This window comes from Neopsephotus bourkii, unplaced genomic scaffold (assembly GCF_033783945.1).
Source record: "Neopsephotus bourkii isolate Nb327-2 ecotype Australia unplaced genomic scaffold, CSIRO-AGI_Nbou_v1 NB_1844, whole genome shotgun sequence".
Taxonomy (NCBI): Eukaryota; Metazoa; Chordata; class Aves; order Psittaciformes; family Psittacidae; genus Neopsephotus; species Neopsephotus bourkii.
Window position 1 is genome coordinate 85,769 of NW_026902317.1, and position 22,380 is coordinate 108,148.

The window sequence follows — 22,380 nt, forward strand, 5'->3', positions numbered from 1 at the left end:
GCGATACAGCAGAAGCAGTCTTTGAGAAAGGGAGGAAAATAATCCAAATCCTGCTGAAAGCCGGTTTTGCCATAAAACGAAGTAAGGTCAAGGGACCTGCACAGGAGATTCAATTTCTGGGAATAAAATGGCAAGATGGACGTAGACAGATCCCCACAGATGTAATCAACAAGGTAACAGCAATGTCTCCACCAACTAATAAGAAAGAAACACAAGCTTTCTTGGGTGCAGTGGGATTCTGGAGACTGCACATCCCAAATTACAGTTTGATTGTAAGCCCTCTCTATTATGTGACCCATAAGAAGAATGATTTTAAATGGGGACCTGTGTAACAACAAGCCTTTGAGCAAATTAAACGCGAGATAGTTCATGCAGTGGCCCTTGGACCAGTTCGGACTGGGCCAGATGTAAAAAATGTATTGTACACCGCAGCTGGGGAGAATGGCCCTACCTGGAGCCTCTGGCAGGAAGCTCCAGGGGAGACTCGAGGTCGACCCCTTGGCTTTTGGAGTCGGGGATACAAAGGATCCGAGACAAGCTCTACCCCAACTGAAAAAGAGATACTGGCAGCCTATGAAGGGGTTCGAGCTGCTTCGGAAGTGATTGGCACCGAAGCACAGCTCCTCCTGGCACCCCGTTTGCCTGTGCTGGGCTGGATGTTCAAAGGCAGGGTCTCCTCTACGCATCATGCAACTGATGCTGCATGGAGTAAATGGGCTGCACTAATTACACAACGAGCTCGAATAGGAAATCCCAGTCCTCCAGGCATTCTAGAAGTCATCATGGACTGGCCAGAGGGCAAAGATTTCGGAATGTCACCAGAGGAGGAGATCCGTGCTGAAGAGGCCCCACCATATAATCAGCTGTCAGAAAGTGAAAAGCAGTATGCCTTGTTTACTGATGGGTCCTGCCGTATTGTGGGTAAACATCGGAGATGGAAGGCAGCTGTATAGAATCCTCGACGACAAGTTGCAGAAACTGCTGAAGGAGAGGGTGAATCGAGTCAGTTTGCTGAGGTGAAAGCCATCCAGCTGGCCCTGGACATTGCTGAACAAGAAAAGTGGCCAGTACTTAATCTCTGTACTGACTCATGGATGGTGACAAATGCCCTGTGGGGGTGGTTGCAGCAATGGAAGCAGAGCAACTGGCAACGTAGAGGTAAACCTATCTGGGCTGCTACACTGTGGAAAGATATTGCTGCCCAGGTGCAGAAGCTGGTGGTGAAGGTACGTCATGTAGATGCCCATGTACCCAAGAGTCGGGCCACTGAGGAACACCAGAACAACCAACAAGTGGATAAAGCTGCTAAGATTGAAGTGGCTCAGATGGACTTAGATTGGCAACATAAAAGTGAATTATTTTTGGCCCGGTGGGCCCATGACACTTCAGGCCATCAGGGCAGAGATGCAACATATAGATGGGCCCGTGATCGAGGGGTGGACTTAACAATGGACACTATTGCCCAGGTTATTCATGAGTGTGAAACATGTGCTGCAATTAAACAAGCCAAACGGTTAAAACCTCTTTGGTATGGAGGACGATGGCTGAAGTATAAATATGGGGAGGCCTGGCAGATTGACTATATCACACTGCCACCAACCCGCCAAGGTAAGCGTCATGTGCTTACCGTGGTAGAAGCAACCACCGGATGGCTGGAAACATACGCTGTGCCCCACGCCACTGCCCGGAACACTATCCTGGGCCTTGAGAAACACATTTTATAGCGACACAGCACCCCAGAGAGAATTGAGTCAGACAATGGGACTCATTTCCAGAATAATCATATAGACACTTGGGCCAAAGAGCATGGCATTGAGTGGGTATATCACATCCCCTACCATGCACCAGCCTCTGGGAAAATCGAAAGGTACAATGGGCTGTTAAAAACCACACTGAGAGCAATGGGTGGGGGAACTTTCAAGCATTGGGATACACACTTACCAAAGGCCACCTGGTTGGTCAACACCAGAGGATCTGCCAACAGGGCTGGCCCAGCCCAATCAGAACTTTTGCATATTGTAGTAGGGGGCAAAGTTCCTGTGGTGCATATGAAGAATTTGCTGGGGAAGACAGTCTGGGTTATTCCTGCTTCAGGTAAAGGCAAACCTACTCGTGGGATTGCTTTTGCTCAGGGACCTGGATACACTTGGTGGGTAATGCGGGATGATGGGGAAGTCCGATGTATACCTCAAGGGGATTTAATTTTGATGGAAAACAGCCAATGAACTTAATTGTATGTTGTTGCCTGCTGTGTAATACTTTAATAGTCCATCAACCAGATGTCTTCAGGCCACCAGCGACTAGCCCTGACTTCCCTTCAACCATCATCCCAACAGAGAGCGAACTTTGACAGAACCAGACAAGTTCTACAGTAAGGGAACGATCAGCATCAGCATTCAATGACCCAATACTGCACACAGCCTCTCCTGTTCTGAAAGACTGTTACAAGAGATGGAGCCTGACATCATGGACCAGATGGACTTAGCAGCTTTATAGGGACTAGTCCATGCACTGAGATAGAAGTGCACTGAGATCAGAGTGATGATATATTGAAAATGTGGGATCTGAGCATGATGTGAATGGTATGGAATAAGGGGTGGATAATGTCCTGGGTTTAGCACTAGCAGTCATTTTTTCTCTTTCTTGGTAGCTGGTGCAGTGCTGTGTTTTGGCTTTCGGGCTGGGAACAAAGTTGATAAAAATGATGTTTTGGTTTGGCCAAGGACTTTGTGAGCCTCATGCTCTGCCAGGGAGGAGGGGAAGCCGGGAGGAAGCAGAGACAGGACACCTGACCCAAACTGACCAAAGAGGTATTCCATACCACAGCACGTCATGCCCAGGGGGGAACTGGGAGTCACCCCGGAAGGACAGGGGGTCTGCTGGGTTGGACTCGTTGTTCGGCGGGTGGTATTGTACTCTTTTCCCTTGCTATTATCTCTTATCATTGTTGTTAGTGGTGGTAGCGGTGGTGATTTGTGTTGTACATTGGTTGCTAGACTGTTCTTATCTCAGCCCATGGGAGTTGCATTCTTTCGATTCTCCTCCCCATCCCTCCGGGAGCGGGGAAGGGGGGGAGCCCCAGGCCTCGACTGCTTCCAGCCCGGCACCACTCACTGGGAGTGAGTGCACAAGCTGTCTGGCTGGGTTTAAACCACGACAAGACTGAAGTGGATTGTTTTATGGAACAATCAGATGTGGCTGAAAAGCATCAAATGGCATTGAATCCAGAACAAAAACATAGGAAATATGAATTAATACAAAATTAAGAATTGTCTATGAGTATTTCTTGGGTGTCGTGGTTTAAGTCCAGCCGGCAACCCAGAATCATGCAGCTACTTGCTCATGCCCCCCCTTCCCCCCCTGCTCCCAGAGGGATGGGGAGAAGAATCGAAGGAATGTAACTCCCACAGGTTGAGATAAGAACAGTCCAGTAACTAAGCTATAACACAAAACCACTACTGCTACCACCAATAACAATAATGATAAGACAACAAGGGAAGAGAATACAACTGCTCACCACCCACTGATACCCAGCCCAACTGAGAAGTGAACTCGCCTTTCCAGATAATTCTCAGTTTACATCCTCGCATGACGTGCTGTGGTATGGAATACCTCTTTGCCTTGTTTGTGTCAGGTGTCCTGTCTCTGCTTCCTCTCGACTTCCCCTCCTCCCTGTCGGTTCATGAGACACAGAAAGTCCTTGGTCAGAGTAAACATTACCTAGCAACACTGGTGTGTTATCAGTGTTGTTCCCAGGCCAAGTCAAAAACACAGAGCTGCACCAGCTACTAAGGAGAAAAATGACTGCTACTGCTGAGCTCAGGACAGTATCCACCCCTTATTCAATACCATTCGCATCATGCTCAGATCCCACATTTTTCAATATACCATCACTCTTGTCATATATATATACGCAGACATCTGCGCACACACAAAGAGAGAGATATCATTCCTTAGTGCATGGACTAATCCCTGTAAAGCTGTTGAGTTCATTCGGTCCATGATGTCACGTTCCATCTCCTGTAAGTCTTTCAGAGCTGGAGAGACTGTGTGCTGTGTTGGACTGTTGCCTGCTGATGACACCACGGAACTCATCTGGTTCCATCAAAGTTTGAGTAGCCGCTGTACTTATCACTGGGGCTGGTTTAGCTGCTGTGCTTGGAACTGGGGTAGCTGCACTGTCTGTTGCAATCGGAGTTTGAGTAGCTACTGTACTTGTTGGGGTTGGTGTAGCTGCTGTGCTTGGAGCTGGAGTAGCTGTGCTGTCTGTTGTGGTTGGAGCTTGAGTAGCTGCTGTACTTGTCACTGGTGTTGGTGTAGTCGCTGGACTTGGAGTTGGAGTAGCTGCATTATCTCTTGTAGTCAGAGTTTGAGTCATCTTTCTTGACTCTTTTTTGCTTTTCCCCTTGTGTACAGGGGAAACTGATATTGGCAAGAATTGGTCCTCTGGTTTAGATGCACTGATTGTCACTGGGGATGGTGTAGCTGCTGTGCTTGGAGCTGGAGTAGCTGCACTGCCTATTGCAGTCAGAGGTTGAATAACTCCTGTATTTTTCACTAGGGTTGGTGTAGCTGCTGTATTTGGAGTTGGAGTAGCTGTGTTATCTGTTGCTTTGCCATCAGATCCAGAGACATTTTTTTCCCTTTGAAGGTGCTGGATAGTGTTGAACAGGGCTCTGTAAACATAGACCAAGACCCAGCTTGTTGCCATAATTTGTCCATCTCTGGTATGACCAGGATGACAACACACCTCATTTAAGTGTTTTTCTATTTTTTCTGGATTTTGCACTTGTTCAGTGTTGAAGTTCCAAAGCACTGGGAGGGCTCACTGGCCTAGATACTTGCCCATACTATCCCACACACCCTGCCACTCATGACTGTCCAGCCTAGGGGAAAATCTCTTGGTCCTCCTATATCATCATTTAACCCTTGACAAGTTCCAAACCTGACTCTGCTTAACTTTCGAGATGAGATGAAATGGTCATGGGTAGAACACCCTCTGTATGTGTGCCAACATGGTGATCCCCATCACAATCAGCAGGCAGGTCTCAAGGGTACCCAAAGGCCATTCAAAACCTTCAGAACTCCAAATGATGCTGTAAATAGTCTGGTGGGGGGACTGGGAACATAAGAGAATGTCTCCTTCATAGGTTGACCACCCGAGGAGGGGAAAAAAGATGTGTAATAGCTAAACACTTCTATTATATACCTCCCAAAGTATAGAGTTGGTGACCACACTGGGAACACAAGCCAGATCAGTTTCATGATCAATGAGTCTATTGTATTACAAGTCATTACCATAAAGTACACTGAAACAAGAACCTTAACCCAGGTCCCCTAGCCAATAAACACTAAAACAGTAAATACAGGCTGTAAGTAAAGTACAACATGCTGAAAATCTGAGATCAAGAGCAACAACTTTGAGAGCCATTAAATCAGCATTGTGACGAGTGACCATTAATCTGAAACAATTAGTGCTTGTCACAAATAGGATTAGACAAACTCCATTCAGATCTGTTGTTATCTCAAGCCTTTGTGTACCACATTGGGCACCAGAAAGAGCTGCTCACTTCCCCCTCCTTCCTCCCCCTGCTCCCAGACGGATGGGAAGGAGAATCAAAAGAATGTAACTCCCATGGGTTCAAATAAGAACAGTCCAGTAACTAAGCTATAACACAAAACCACTACTGCTACCACCAATTATAATAATGATAAGAGAAATAACAAGGGAAGAGAATACAACCCCTCACCACCCGCCAACTGATACTCAGGCCGACCGAACAGTGATCTAGCCCTTCCAGTTAACTGCCCCCAGTTTATATACTGGGCATGATGTGCTGTGGTATGGAATACCTCTTTGCCTTGTTTGTGTCAGGTGTCCTGTCTCTGCTTCCTCTCGTCTTCCCCTCTTCCCTGGCAGAGCATGAGACTCAAGAAGTCCTTGGTCAGAGTAAACATTACTTAGCAACAACTAAAAACACCAGTGTTATCAGCATTGTTCCCAGGCTGAAAGTCAAAAACACCAGCTACTAAGAAGGAGAAAAATGAGTGCTACTGCTGAACCTAGGACATTGGGCAGAGAGAACACCTGTTCTTTATAACTTACCTAAAAATGTAGAGGGGTTATGTGTATGTGTGTGTGTGTGAGAGAGAGAGACTGCGTGGCTGAGCTTAAACCCTTAAACCACAACAGAAAGCATACAAAATATATTTTTGTTCTCCACTTAATTACTTGACTCTTTATTTTCATGTTATTATTTTGTATGTGAATAATTCATCTGTATTGATGTTAGCTTTGTTTCTCTTTATTACAACGTAACTTTCAATAACTGCAAAAATAAGAGCAATTGTATTTTAACTTGCATCTGTCATTACTTCTCTCCCGATCCTTCAAAATACAATTTAAACCTGATTCTGCTAATTCTTCCCTGTAGAGGAGCATTACTGACTGGGTAGCTAATTTAACAGGATAGCTCAGTGATTTTGAAGTATAACCTGCATAATCCATGTTGAAAAACTTTTTTATTTCACACTCCTGTCTTCTTTCAAAGAAATTCCGTTACACAATTTGAAGTATCTCCCATTCCTCTTCCCTAGTTTCTCTAGGACCTTGAAAATTATTATTAGTAGAATAGCAATTTTTCTAGAGAGCTGAGAAATGCACGTGTTACTTGAATGTAGAAAAGAAGGCATATTCATGGGGCATTGTTGTGGGTTGACCTTGGCTGGCTGCCAGGTGCCCACCAAGTCCTTCTCTCAATCTCAGGGGGAGAAAATAAGATTAAAAACTTGTGTGTCAATAAAAGGCAGCTTAATAAAGAAAAGCAGAGGCTGCATGTGGAAGCAAAGGAAAATAAGATTTATTCTATTTCCCATCAGTAGGTGATGTCCAGCCACTTCCTGAGAAGTAGGGTCTCAGTAGGCATAGCAGTTGCTTTAAAAGACAAGCACTTTAATAATGAATGCCCCATCTCCTAATTTCTCTTAACTTTTATTGCTGAGCAGACATCATATTGTATGGAATACCCCTTTGGTCAGTTTGGGTCATCTGTCCTGGCTATGTCCCTTTCCAACCTATTTCCCACCCCCAGCTTGCTGGCCTTTGAGGAGTGGGGTTGGAGAGACAGCCTTGATGCTGTGTGAGCACTACTCAGCAGTAGCCACAACTGGTTTGTTATCAGCACGCTCTAGCTACAAATACAGGGCACAGCACTATGGGGGCTGCTATGAGGAAAATTAACTCTATCCCAGCCAGACCCAATACAGTAATTTTGAATAACTGCCTGAAAATTTTCTGTGTAGTTTTGAATTAATACATCATGAGTACAGTTCTGTGAATTTTCTTGATTTCAATGTATTAATAAATTGTCATCACTCTAAAGGTTATGATGTTTAACACTTGAGTTTTATTATAAATTTCTGAGGAAATGTAGTGTGATTGAATGGAAAAGCAAATTCTCATACAGAGGAAAAACTAACTGATTTAACATTTTAAATCTTATTTTTTTTATTTGAACAGTATTGCTGAGATCATTGAACATTATAGAAAAGAACAGATTGTTGAAGGATATTACCTTAAAGACCCTGTTCCAGTGCAGGTAAAATTTTATCTCTGAGGACTTGTCATTGATGATATTGAGTTAATTCATTTCCTATTTTAAAAATATTTGAGGTCTGCAGTGGAGGTATCCATGATAGTTAAATGCGTAATCCCATCCTGAATTTTTTTTTTCAGTTTGTGTGTTTCTTTCATTTTATCCTCATATGCAGTTGCTTATCTAAGGTTGGCTTGTAGTAAACAGAACATATGGTAATCTTTGTGCTCTGGGGTGTAAATGCTCTGCTTGTGCCCCCGGCTCTGGTCCCTGTTTGAACCAGTGCTGTGCCTTAATGCTCTTTTGGGGTTGGGGGAAAATGGCTGCCCTCCATTCTTCTGTGTCAGGTATCTTTTCTCCCCCAGATGAAACCTACATGCACAGAAAAGCTTCAGAGATGACCAGGGGGATTACAGGGTGTGTTCTGGAACATTGTTGCCCTGTAGCATAAATTCATTCTAAGAGATCACTGATAATAAATCACATTGCTTAGTTTTTCTTAAAGTTATAGCTAATTCTAAAGTACTTCTATACTTTGTTCCCTATCTATTCTCAAACTTTCCAGTTTTTATGGTTAAAAATTTGGTTTCGGATCTCCACATGGACATTGAGCCATTAATGACAAATCTTTGAGTGTGGCCATTCAGACAATTCCTTATCCACTGAGTGGTCCGTCCTTTAAATCCATGTTTCTTCAGTTTAGAGACAAGGATGTCATGTGGGACAGTGTCAAAGGCCTTGCGCAAGTCCAGGTAGATGATGTCAGTTGCTGGTCCCTTATCCACCAATGCCATAGCCATCATAGAAGGCCACCAAATTTGTCAGGCACGATTTCCCTTAGTGATGCCACGTTGGCTGTCATCAGTCACCCCCTTATTGTCCACATGTCTTAGCAAAGTTTCAGGACGATCTGCTCCATGACCTTGCCAGGCACTGAGGTGAGACAGACAAGTCTGTAGTTCTCTGGGTCTGTCTTATTTCCTTTTTTAGAAATGGGTGTTATATTTCGCCTTTTTTAGTCAGCAGAAACTTCACCAGACTGCCACGACTTCTCAAATATGGTGAATAATGTCTTGGTTCTTCTGAAGTCCAGGGTAGTGAGCTTGCCGCCCTAAGGATCTCAAACTCTACCATTTTGTGGTCCCTACAGCCAAGGCTGCCCTCAAGCTTCACATTCCCCACCAGTCCCACCCTTTTGGTGAGAACAAGGTCCCACAGCCCCTCTCCTGATAGGTTTATTTAGAGAAGGAAGTTATCATCTACATTTTCCAGGAACCTCCTGGATTGCATATGCCCTGCTGTATTGTCCCTCCAACAGATATCAGAGTGGTTGAAGTCCCCCATGAGGACCAGGGCTTATGAATGCAATGCTGCACCTATCCTTCTGCAGAGAGCCCTCTCCACTCGGTCTTCCTGGTCAGGTGGCCTGTAGCAGACCCCCACTGTCATGTTCCCTGTCCCTTCTTTCCCTTTAATCCTGACCTGTAATCTCTCCATTGGCTCTTCATTCATCCCCAGGTGGAGGTCTGCCCTCCACCTGGTACTCTGCAATTAGGGTGACACCTCCTCTTTGTCTCCCCTGCCTGTCCTTCCCAAAAAGCATATATCCCGGACATGCTAGAGCATATCCTGGAGCATGTATGACATCTGTGTCAGAGCAATCCCAGGCACAGCTACAGGTTGGGCGGAGAAGAGATTCAGAGCAGCCCTGCGGAGAAGGACATGGGGGTGCTGATTGATGAGAAAATAAACATGAGCCAGCAGTGTGCGCTTGCAGCCCAGAAAGCCAACCGTATCCTGGGCTGCAGCAAAAGAAACGTGAGCAGCAGGTCAAAGAAGGGGATCCTGCCCATCTACACTGCTCTCGTGAGAACCCACTTGGTGTATTGTGTACAGTTCTGGTGTCCTCAGCATATAAAGTACATGGAACTGTTAGAACAAGTCCAGAGGAGGGCCACAAGGATGATCAGGGGACTGGAGCACCTCCTGTATGAAGATAGGTTGAGAAAGTTGGGGCTGTTCAGCCTGGAGAAGAGAAGGCTGTGTGGAGACCTCATAGCAGCCTTCCAGTATCTGAAGGGGGTCTATAAGGATGATGGGGAGGAACTCTTCATTAGGGCCTGTAGTGATAGGACAAAGGATAACAGGTTCAAACTTAAACAGGGGAAGTTTAGATTGGATATAAGGATGAAGTTCTTTACTGTAAGGGTGTTGAGGCACTGGAATGGGTTGCCCAGGGAAATTGTGAATGCTCCATCCCTGGCGGTGTTCTAGGCCAGGTTGGACAGAGCCTTGGGTGACATGGTTTAGTGTGAGGTGTCCCTGCCCATAGCAGGGACGTTGGAACTTGATGATCTTAAGGTCTTTTCCACCCCTAACTATTCTACAATTCTATGATCCTGTCATCTTGCTGTTGTCATGTTGTTTAAAACCATAATTCTTTTAGACATATGGGGGCAAAGAGAGAAATGTAGAGTGTTTATTATGGAGCCAGTGCATATATCACTTCTCAATACTGTTCTTGCTGCTTGACAGAATTGCTTTTCATAGTTTCTTATGGCTAAAGAATTTTTTTTCCGATCATCTGACTTTTTAAGGTCAAACTTGGCTTGCCTTTTGGCCATTCTAGCTTGGTATTTACATTTCCAGATCATAGTTTTCTATGTGAATTTATCCTTTTTCTATTTCCAGCTTCTACTTTCTCCTACTGTTGTTTTTTTTTTTAGAATGATACCCATTTAGGACATGAATGCTAATAAGATTAGTGACGGATTGTGTAATTTTGTGTGTTAATCTTTCAATTTTAATTGTGAACTGCATCATTCTTGTTGATTCACTGTCTATCCTTAATTACTCAGTCCCAAAAGTATTGGTAGAAAACAATTAGAAGCTAAATAACATTGTGTAAATTTCACATAAATCACCATGAAAGATGCTGCTTTCTATTTAGAGTTAAATAAATACATATGTTACTTCGTGAAAGTTGGTCTGTATTTATGCCTTCTTTTTCTTCTCATAATTCTGGCCAAATCATTCCACATTAAAGTTATATTACATTTTGGGCAAAGGTATTGTATTAAATTATACTAGTTTGTTAAGACACAGAAGAAAATAATAATAAATAACTGTTAGCATTTAATAAAATTTCAGTTGCAGCTTCATATTGTGCAATTGCTTCATGGCAATTTCTGAGCTTAAAAAAATGTTGGTTTCTTCCTTTTTTCCCAGTATCAAGAACAAGTTCTTAATGATACAGTGGATGGAAAAGAAATCTACAATACAATTCGTCACAAGACAAAGGATGCTTTTTATAAAAATATTGTCAAGAAAGGATATCTTCTAAAAAAAAGTGAGTTCCATTTGATTCTGTGAAATGTTTCTCTCTAAAAAAATGGAGCTATGGATGCATATTTTGTGTAGTACTGGTACTAGTGGAGGCAAAATTGAAGTGAACAAATGGTGGTAGAAATCCTGTATGAAAGTTTCTTTTTCCTGAAGAAGTACATAGATAGAAAGACATAATATATAAAATGACATGCAATACAAAGATGTGGATTGGCAGTTTTTGCAAAAAAAATCAGAAAACATGACAAAAAATTAAGCTCCTTTTATCAAAGGAAATGTTTAGACTCATTAAATTAAGTACATTTTGATAAAATGACCTTAAGATCATCAAGTTCCAACGCCCCTGCTATGGGCAGGGACACCTCACACTAAACCTTGTCACCCAAGGCTCTGTCCAACCTGGCCTTGAACACCGCCAGGGATGGAGCATTTCCCACTTCCTTGGGCAACCTGTTCCAGCGCCTCACCACCCTCACAGTAAAGAACTTCATCCTTATATCCGATCTAAACTTCCCCTGTTTATTTCCCCTTGTCCTATCACTACAGTCCCTAATGAAGAGTCCCTCCCCATCATCCTTATAGCCCCCCTTCAGATACTGGAAGGCTGCTATGAGGTCTCCATACAGCCTTCTCTTCTCCAGGCTGAACAGCCCCAACTTTCTCAGCCTATCTTCATACCGGAGGTGCTCCAGTCCCCTGATCATTCTCGTGGCCCTCCTCTGGACTTGTTCCAACAGTTCCATGTCCTTTTTTTGTTGAGGACACCAGAACTGTACACATTACTCCAAGTTTAATTTAAAAGTATATTCTGGTGTACAAGGTACATTGAGACTTTTTTAAGACTCTAACGCTGACACAGTCAACATGGCATGGAATAATTAGATTCAAAGCTTCCTGACTCATTTCAATATATCGTTGGAAGATTACCAACATTTTGAAGTGCCAAGGAAGCTAGTCCGTTTCCAAGTATCATTATTTTAGTTTTTTGACATAAAAAAAAAAAAAGAAACAAAACCAAACGTATTAAAGTTTCTTCATATGACAAAGACAGTAGCTAAAACAATAACTTACCAGATCATGGTCTGGATAGCAAGCAAAAGTGAGAAAGAAGGTGTTCCAGAATTGGGGGATTTCGGGTTGAGAAAAATAGAAAGAAAAACAGCTAGTTTATTTATACAAAAAAATTATAGAAAGGAAAATATTGAGATAGCAAAGAATACAGTAAAGGATATTTCTGATGTTTGGTTATCTTACCAACCCCAAAGACCATGTGATGACGATCAGGAAATCAGCATTGAGATACATCATCGCAGTGCGTGGTGACAGGCTCAATGTTAGCGGGTGTCCCCATGGAGGCAATGTTGACCTGGGTGGTATGAGGGTCTGACTCCTCGCACTGCATGAGACTCGGGCTTTTTATCCTAGCAAAAGGGCACACTCATTCTGACACAGGGGGCCAGCCTACATCGGAAGGAGTGGCCAGTTATGGCTTTTCGTCACAATTGTGCAGTTATTATCTCTCAGGACTTTTTGGGGATTTCCAAAGGGGACTTTGGGACTTTTGGGGGATTTTCAGGGAGCAACCACCACGGACAATTACCTCATGTGTCTTGCAACTGGTATAAGACTGCCTTTTGCTAACAGTGGTGTTAACTCCCCTATTTTTAAGGTTATGTTCCCACAACCTGTGCCAAATAATACTTTTCTATTTTTTTGTGTTTCACCATGGACCATTAGCTAGTGTCACTGACACAGAAGGTAAGCATTTAAATATTGCCAAATTTAGAAGACTCATTCAAATGCAATAAAAACTAGAACCTTTGAATAAAGCAAGGAATGCATCTCTTCTCTTGAGACTGCCAATTCTGAGAGGTGTAGAGGGATGTGGTAGGAATGAACTTTAAGTTATCCCTAAAAGAGATAATGAGATACTTTAAATGTGCAAGCAGGAGTACTGAGTAGGTGTGGAGAGATGCACATACCTGTATATAGAACAGAAATTTAATAAAATCACTCTTCCATCTAGTGGAGTATAATAACTGGATGTCAGTTTTCCAAAACTGTGAGTGCTAGTGATTATTTATGAAGTGCTGTGGTGGATCTGTGATGATCAAGTAAAAAATTAAAGCTGAATGTTTTTCTAAAAGGTACTGTGGTTTATGTAAGAATTAGTTGCAGAAAGTTCCTTATCAGTTGCAATTCAGAGGACATTAAACAATGCATGATTTATTTTTGGTTTAGTCAGTAGCTAAATCCATATTTTCAGAGATACATCTAACGTGTCTTTTAACAAACCTTGACATATAAATCTCTGGTTATTAATTTTTTATTATTTTTTTTCTGAAACATGTGGAACTGGTCAAATTTTTTGATATAGGTGTGTTTGAGGCATGGTTCTGATCCATGTTTGTATATATTGTATTCCCATTTCTACTCTTCAGTCTTTATGATTTAAGATATTGTGATGCAATCTGTTATGCTCATCAGAATTTATGATTAGAGTTTATGAATAATTTTCTCATGTCAAAGGAAATTATTTCTTAATTTAAATAACCATAATAAATTGGATCACTTAGGGCATCACAAATTATTTGCAAACTGTATAGACAGTCTTCCCACTGATATGAATGGAGCTCATATGCACTTGCATAATCCTGCTGAGATTAATGAAAATGTTTAGAGCACCATCTAAAATTGTACTTGAATCTATGACGAGTCTAGTTTTAACCATGTGCTACAAAAAATTGAGTATGTATAACTGATGTTATTGCTTAAGCATGATTAACTGTACATTGTTCTGTTTGTATTTTGGCAAACACCTCACTAACCTTTTTTCTTCATTTACAAAATTTGCATTTTCTTCAAAACAATATTGTAACTTCTTACTTCCTTTCCTTACAGGTAAAGGAAAGAGATGGAAAAACTTGTATTTTATATTGGAGGGAAATGATGCTCAACTTATTTATTTTGAAAGTGAAAAACGAGTCACAAAGCCTAAAGGATTAATAGACCTTAGTGTGTGTTCATTCTACGGAGTACATGACAGTTTATTTGGCAGGTAGGACTCTTGTTTTTTAATTCTTTTACATGCAACAGGATGGTTAACTACTAGTTTGAGGCATATACAAGATACAGACAATATGTCACTAATGAACAATTTAGCCTGGCACAATAAATTGCTTTTTGACACCTGAGTCCTGGTCACTGTCAGCATGTGGGTTTTTTTAGGTTTTGCTGATTGTGAAATGAAAGCACTGTGACTAGTTTCATACTGCATTTTATTCCATAGTTGGTGTGGATTGCAAGAGCACATGTGGACATACTTAACTGATTAATGGTAACTTGTTAAGCCATGGCAACTTCTTAAGCCATGGCAACTTGATTGCTAACAACTATTCATAGACAACTTCCACTAAGACATTTTAGAACTTAGTCTTAAGATTTTCTCATGTAATACAATGTGATAATGATTTGGCCCTTTGCATTGCCATTTTTCAATATTGTGTATTAATTGTTCCACATTTCATATTACAGGCATTAAAAATATTATCATGGAATCATAGAATCAGCTAGTTTGGAAAAGACCTGTAAGATTATCATAGAATCATAGAATACTTAGGGTTGGAAAGGACCTTAAGATCATCAAGTTCCAACCCCCCTGCCACGGGCAGGGACACCTCGCTCTAAACCATGTTACCCAAGGCCTCGTCCAACCTAGCCTTGAACACTGCCAGGGATGGAGCATTCACAACCTCCCTGGACAACCTATTCCAGTGCCTCACTACCTTAACAGGAAAGAATTTCCTCCTTATAGCCAATCTAAACTTCCCCTGTTTAAGTTTTAATCCATTACCCCTTGTCTACCCAGGACTGCCAAATCCACCACTAAACCATATCACTAAGGTCATCATTCAGCACCCCAGGTCGTTTTCGACTGGGCATCTTTCCAGCAACTTCTCCCCAGTCCTGTAGCATTGCATGGGGTTTTTGTGGCCCAAGTGCAGGACCCAGCTCTCTTAGCCTTGTTAAACCTCATACCACTGGCCACAGCCCATCGATCCAGCCTGTCCAGATTCTTTTACAGAGCCTTCCTTCTCTCCAGCAAATCAAGATTCTTTCCCAACTTGGTGTCACCTGCAAATTTACTGAGGGTGCACTTAATCCCCTCATTCAGATCATTAATAAAGATATTAAATAACACTGCCCCTAATAACAAGCCCTGGGGGACACCACTAGTGATGAGTTGCCAACTAGATGTGATACCGTTTACCTTCAACTCTTTGGGCTTGGCCAGCCAGCCAGTTTCCAGCCCAGCGAAGAATCTACCTATCCAGGCCATGAGCAGCCGTTTTCTCCAGGGGAATGCTGTGGGAGATAGTGTTAAATGCTTTACTGAAGTCCAGATAGACAATGTCTACAGCCTTTGCCTCATCAACCAGGTTGATCACCTTGTCATAGGATATTAGTAGGTCAAACAGGAATCAAAACACTTTCCTTATCATCAGTAACTAAGATGAAACATGTCACATATTTTATTTTTTAAATCGTTAATTACAAAAAAAAGTTCATTCATGTGTGCTATAGACGAAAACAATGCATTTACTTCTACAAATGTTATTATTCTTTTATAATAGAGAGAAAAAATAATTAAACAGATGCTCTGGTTATTCCATGCATCTTAATATGTAAAAAAGTAATTAATCAACTTTAAGTCTTTTCACAGAGATAATGTGAAGATAGGTGTTTAGAATTAGTGGCATTCCTTAAGATGCAAAGATGTGGTGTTCTTGCAAAATCTAATTTTTATGCACTTAATAATTTTGAAAAGTTTACTCAACTATTGCAAGGAGGAGCCATAGATATGAGAGTACCATTAAAAAATAACAATTACTGAAATGTTCCTCATGTAAATTGGCAATTATGCAGGAAGCTTTCGTGTAAACTGTAAACAAGGAACATTCTTGGTTAATGGTGACTGTCTGTTAAGCAGCTTCTAAGAAACACTGTACTGTGGTTTCAAATGTAGTTGGGTAATAAGTAACACTAATAATGTGGGTAGAAGGATAATGCATGTTTACACCTGCTTGGGAAAGCTGTTGGTGAAGAACTGTAGTGGAGACAAAATTCCTCTTATATTTTAAGTAGGTGGCAAAAACTACTTTTCCCCTTTACTTGGAACAGTGAGGGCTGTAGCTTCACATGTCTCTGGCAACAATGATTTAAATAGCCCCTGACCTGGCTACTTCTTCCCTCCCTCCCCCATACTCCTGTGGGCATGGCCACAAAATGCCATGCCAGTATTTCCCTAAGAAATGGAGAGGGAGAAGGGAAAACTGAAACATTTGCAAGTGAAGATACTTCATGTAACACTGTGTTTTGGAGAGCTAAATTCCCTTGAAGGTAATGTGGAAGGCCATGAATCAAGTGTGCATTTTAGCTTGTAATGTAGCAGTACAAAATATTTTTAACACTTTCTGACAAATTAGTGTAGATATATAAAATGGTAAAGATGTTATAATTGCATTTAAAGCTTTAGAAGTTTATATCACACATATTGAATGATTAGTATGGGATTCAATACACATTTGATTGGTGGTGAGAGCTGTGGAAATCATTCAGATAATGGAATCATGGAAGCATAGAATGGTTAAGGTTTGAAAGGACCTTAAGGTCATCGAGTTCCAACCCAATGCCATGAGCAGAGATGCCTCACACTAGACCATGTCGCCCAAGTCTCTGTCCAACCTGGCCTTGAACACCGCCAGAGATGGAGCATTTCCCACTTCCTTGGGCAACCTGTTCTGGTGCCTCACCACCTTCACAATAAAAAACTTCTTGCTTATATCCAATCTAAACTTCCCATTTAAGTTTGAACCTGTTACCCCTTGTCCTATCACTACAATCACTGGTGAAGTCTCTCTCCAGCATCCTCATAGGCCCCCTTCAGATACTGGAAGCCTGCTATGAGGTCTCCATGCAGCCTTCTCTTCTCCAGGCTGAACAGCCCCAACTTTCTCAGCCTATCTTCATATGGGAGGTGCTCCACCCCCCTTATTATCCTCTTGGCCCTCCTCTGGGCTTGTTCCAATAGTTCAGTGTCCTTATGTTGAGGACACTAGAACTGCACACAGTACTCCAAGTGGGGTCTCACAAGAGTAGAGTAGATGGGCAGAATCACCTCCTTTGACCTGCTGGTCAAGTTTCTTTTGGTGCAGCCCAGGATATGGTTGGCTTTCTGGGCTGCAAGTGCACACTGGAGACAGCTCATGTTAAGTTTCTCATCAACCAACATCCCCGGTCCTCCTCTGCAGGGCTGCTCTGTATCACTTCTCTGCTCCACCTGTAGTTGTGCCTGGGATTGCCCCAGCCCAGGTGTAGGACCTTGTACTTCGCTATGTTGAACTTCATGAGGTTGGCATTGGCCCAATAAGGAATTCCTTATGTTAATATAGTTAAATGAACTCCTAAAACAACAAATCCATAATGCATCAATAAGTGGTTGCGAACTAATGCTGAACCTTTGCATCATCTAAAATGTTTCTGAGGTATAGTCCTCATTAACAAGTCTTTTAATGTTATTAGGTGTATTTTGCCTCAACTATATGTCAGTGTACATGCATATTCAATACAAGCTGTTTCAATTTTCTTAAATATTCTTAAGGAAATTAGTTGAACTGCAGTGCAATTTTCTTGAAATTATATAATTCATTCAAACCAAAATGCACTTTTGAAGCATGTAGAAACTTTTCTTGTTGGGGTTTTCCCTACATTTCTTTTTTGTTTGTTTTTAAGGCCAAACTGTTTTCAGATAGTAGTTCAGCACTTCAGTGAAGAGCATTACATCTTTTACTTTGCAGGAGAAACTCCTGAACAAGCACAGGTGAGACTTTTTGTTGGTAAATATAATTTTGAAAGTATTTTTTTGTTTTGTTGTGTTTAATGACATCATCCTTCTCTAATAGAAAGCAAGCATACCACAGATGGTGGCTATGTTTACCCTGCAAATATTACCCTGCAACAGTAACAGATCTGTAAGGGAAATAGTTGGTGCTGAGAATCCAGTATGTACATTACCTGCACTTTAGGGATTTTACTTTGGACAAGTTCTAATCTGGTCCCATGGACTGAACTTCCATTAGTTTCCATTTCCTTTAGATATTTCTGGAGAATATAATTTGGAGTAGTTATTCTGGGTTCAGCTGTAGTAGTTAAAAATGAACTGTCATGGTATAAGCCCAGCTGGTAACTCAGAACCATGCAGCCTCTCACTCACTCCCCCCCTTCTTACCCATCCCTCCAGGAGAATCCCTCCAAGAAGAAGGGGGGGAATGAGAGAGAGGCTGTTTGTCTCCGAGTTACCATCTGGGCTTAAACCACACTAGTTCAGTCCAAAAAAAAAATGGTTTGCTCTCTAACACTCTTCCATGTAATGAACCAGAGCATGATAAGTGGGAGTTTTGCTTCAAGAGCACATTCTGAACTAAAATGCTAATGCAGGTATGCCCACCAATCAGAATCTATTGAGCCTTTAACAGTTATTTGTCCTATCCATAAATTGGTCATTGTTTATAGCCTTAGGCCCTGCTCTTGCATAAAAAAATAAGGGCTGGGTTTTGTTTGTTTTACATTGATATCATTAAGTTATTGGCTCAGTAGCTAATTAAACATTGGAGTAATGGAGTCTAATTCTCTAAAAGTCACTCACCACCAGGAGAGCAAATGGAAGATATGATAATATTCTTATTCATAAAGTTGTTTTGGTATTCCAGAGCTCCGAAATATACCTGTTGTGTTAGAAGTTAGACTATGCATTTTATTTTATTTAGGAATGTGTAGTAGGCAGAATATCCTGTCCTGTTTTTTGAACATTTGGTATAATCTGCTTTTGGTTTAGATTTGCTTAACACTTGAGCTGTTCACTTCATTTATACAGAAGACTAGGATTTCTTTTATAAAATGATACTGGTTCAGACAAGTCAGGTGTTTTACTGATACTTCTCAGAAGACAGCTGTTTAAACATTGTAACATTTCACAGGAGGATAGTTTTGTTGATATACTAAGAAAAGTTTGATGGATTTGATATAATGTGGTGAATATCAAAGCAGTTGTCCAATGGATTGCATGTTTTCTGAGGTTTGTGCAAACCGTTAAACAAATGTAATGTAGAGTGTTAGCCTCATATGCTAATGTCATTGTGCATAATTTGGTGCATTGTTCATACTTGCTGCTTTAAATATTGTTATTTAATGGGATAGGCTTCTGTCCTGGGTTCAGCAGTAGCAATCATTTTTCTCCTTCTTAGTAGCTGGTGCACCTGTGTGTTTTTGACTTTCAGCCTGGGAACAGCGCTGACAACACTGATGTTTTTAGTTACTGCTCAAATGTTTAGTCTGACCAAGGCCTTTCTGAGTCTCATGCTCTGCCAGGGAGGAGGGGAAGCCGGGAGGAAGCAGAGACAGGACACCTGACCCAAACTAGCCAAAGAGGTATTCCATACCACAGCACGTCATGATGAGGATGTAAATTGAGGGTTACCTGGAAGGGCGAGTTCACTGCTCGGTCGAGCTAGGTATTGGCAGGTGGTGATCAGTTGTATTCTCTTCCCTTGTTATTTCCCTTATCGTTATTATTATTGGTGGTAGCGGTAGTGGTTTGTGTTACACCTTAGTTACCGGCTGTTCTTACCTCAACCCATGGGAGTTACATTCTTTCGATTCTCCTCCCTGTCCTTCCAGGAGCGGGGGGGAGGAAGGGGGGGGAATGAGCGAATGGGTTGCGTGTGTCTGAGTTACTGACTGCACTTAAACCACGACAGTTCTTTTTTGGTGCCAAACATGGGGCATGAAGGGTTGAGATAACGACAGATCTGACCAGAGTGTATCTAATCGTATTTGTGATAGCCATTAATTGTTTTGGATTAATAGTCACTTGTCACAATGCTGATTTATTGGCTCTCAAAGTTGTTTCTCTTGATCTCACAGTTTCAGTAGACTGTACCATACTTACAGCTGGTATTTGCTGTGTTAGTGTTTATCAGATGGGGGGCTTGGTCTAATGTTCTTGCTTCACTGTACTTTATGGTAATGACTTGTAATATGGGCGGGCTCCGGCAGCAGGGCGGGATGGACGTGTCCGTGGGCTTGTACCTGGCCATCCCACTGCTCTTCACCGTCCTGGCCCTCGTCCTTACCTCCATCTTTGTGAGGCTGCGGGGAGCTGAGGGGGAGTGGCCCTGGGAGCCGCAGGTGGCCGAACCTTCCTGGGAGAGTGGCCCCGGGGACCAAGCGGTGGCGGGAGTAATATAAAGGTAAGACTGTGTTGTGGTTTAAGCCCAGGTGGTAAATCAGAACCATACAGCCATTTGCTCACTCATTCTCCCACTTTCCCCCCCCGTCCCTGCAGGACGGGTGGGAGAATTGAAAGAATGTAAACCCCAGAGGTTGAGATAAGAACAATCCAATAACTAAAGTATAATATAAAACTACTACTACTAATAATAAGGGAAATAACAAGGGGAGGGAATATAAAACTAAAAAGGGAAGGGAAAAAGTCAACAATAAACACAAATGATGCACAATACAATTGCTCACCACCTGCCAACTGACACCCAGCCCGACCCAAGCTGTGATCTGGGCCTTCTGGGTGACTCCCCCAAGTTTATATAGTGGGCATGACATGCGGTGGTATGGAATACCCCTTTGACTAGTTTGGGTCAGGTGTCCTGTCTCTGCTTCCTCCTGGCTTCTTGTGCCCCTCCTCCCTGGCAGAGCATGAGAGACTGAAAAGTCCTTGTTCAGGTTAAGCATAACTTAGCAACAACTAAAACACTGATTTGTTATCAGCATTGTTCTCAGACTAAAGCCAAAACATAGCACTGCACCAGCTACTAAGAAGGAGAAAAGTAACTGTTACAGCTGAACCCAGGAGACTCTCCACCCCTTATTCCATGCCATTTGCATCATGCTCAGGTCCCACAATTTTTTCAATATGCCATCACTTCTTGTCTCTTGATATATATATATATATATATATACACCCATATATACATACACACACACAGACAGATATCATTCCTTAGTCCATGGACCGTCCCTAAAAATTTTGCTAAGTTCATTAAATCCAGTACATCAGGCTTCATCTGTCATAAGAGTCTTTCAGGGCAGGAGAGACAGTGTGCAGTGTTGGATTGTTGCCTGCTGATGACAGCACTGAACTTGCCTGGTCTCACCAAAATTCATTCTTTCTTGTGGTGATGATCAGAGGGAAGTCATGTTGACTCGATGATGACCTGAGGGCAGTAGTGGGAGACTTCTACTGCTGCTGACAGGTTTTCCCATGACTTAATGCTCTGCTGATGATCATGAGAGCACATATATTCTTTTCAAAGCCCAGAGTGGAAGAGAAGGGCATTTAGTTGGTGGGCTACAGAAGTATTATATAGCAGGCAACAGCATGTAATTGAGTTCATTGGCTGTTTTCCATCAAAATTAAATCCCCTTGAGGTATACATCGGACTTCCCCATCTTCCCGCATTACCCACCAAGTGTATCCAGGTCCCTGAGCAAAAGCAATCCCACGAGTAGGTTTGCCTTTACTTGAAGCAGGAATAACCCAGACTGTCTTCCCCAGCAAATTCTTCATATGCACCACAGGAACTTTGCCCCCTACTACAATATGCAAAAGTTCTGATTGGGCTGGGCCAGCCCTGTTGGCAGATCCTCTGGTGTTGACCAACCAGGTGGCCTTTGGTAAGTGTGTATCCCAATGCTTGAAAGTTCCCCCACCCATTGCTCTCAGTGTGGTTTTTAACAGCCCATTGTACCTTTCGATTTTCCCAGAGGCTGGTGCATGGTAGGGGATGTGATATACCCACTCAATGCCATGCTCTTTGGCCCAAGTGTCTATATGATTATTCTGGAAATGAGTCCCATTGTCTGACTCAATTCTCTCTGGGGTGCTGTGTCGCTATAAAATGTGTTTCTCAAGGCCCAGGATAGTGTTCCGGGCAGTGGCGTGGGGCACAGTGTATCCAGGTCCCTGAGCGAAGGCAATCCCATGAGTGGGTTTGCCTTTACCTGAAGCAGGAATAACCCAGACTCTCTTCCCCAGCAAATTCTTTATGTGCACCACAGGAACTTTATCCCCTTCTACAGTATGGAAAAGTTCTGAGTGGGCTGGGCCAGGCCTGTTGACATATCCTCTGGTGTTGACCAACTGGATGGCTTTTTGTAAATGTGTATCCCAATGCTTGAAAGTTCCCCCACCCATTGCTCTCAGTGTAGTTTTTAATAGCCCATTGTAACATTCAGTTTTCCCAGAGGCTGGTGCATGGTAGGGGATGTGATATACCCACTCAATGCCATGCTCCTTGGCCCAAGTGCCTATAAGGTTGTTCCGGAAATGAGTCCCATTGTCTGACTCAGTTCTCTCAGGGGTACC

The 22,380-nt window shown here is 42.4% G+C and overlaps 1 protein-coding gene across 1 annotated transcript in view; it reads left to right on the forward strand.

The window, feature by feature from the left end:
- Nucleotides 1–18,015, forward strand: part of LOC133207236 (ras GTPase-activating protein 1-like) — an 88,019-nt gene extending 70,004 nt beyond the window's left edge. Inside the window, exons 9-12 of the mRNA XM_061343961.1 lie at nt 7,520–7,598; nt 10,824–10,944; nt 13,842–13,998; nt 17,733–18,015. Of these exons, the coding sequence (XP_061199945.1) occupies nt 7,520–7,598; nt 10,824–10,944; nt 13,842–13,998; nt 17,733–17,880 (505 nt within the window). The 3' untranslated portion in view covers nt 17,881–18,015. The remainder of the gene's footprint in view (nt 1–7,519; nt 7,599–10,823; nt 10,945–13,841; nt 13,999–17,732) is intronic.
- Nucleotides 18,016–22,380: the final 4,365 nt, after the last annotated feature.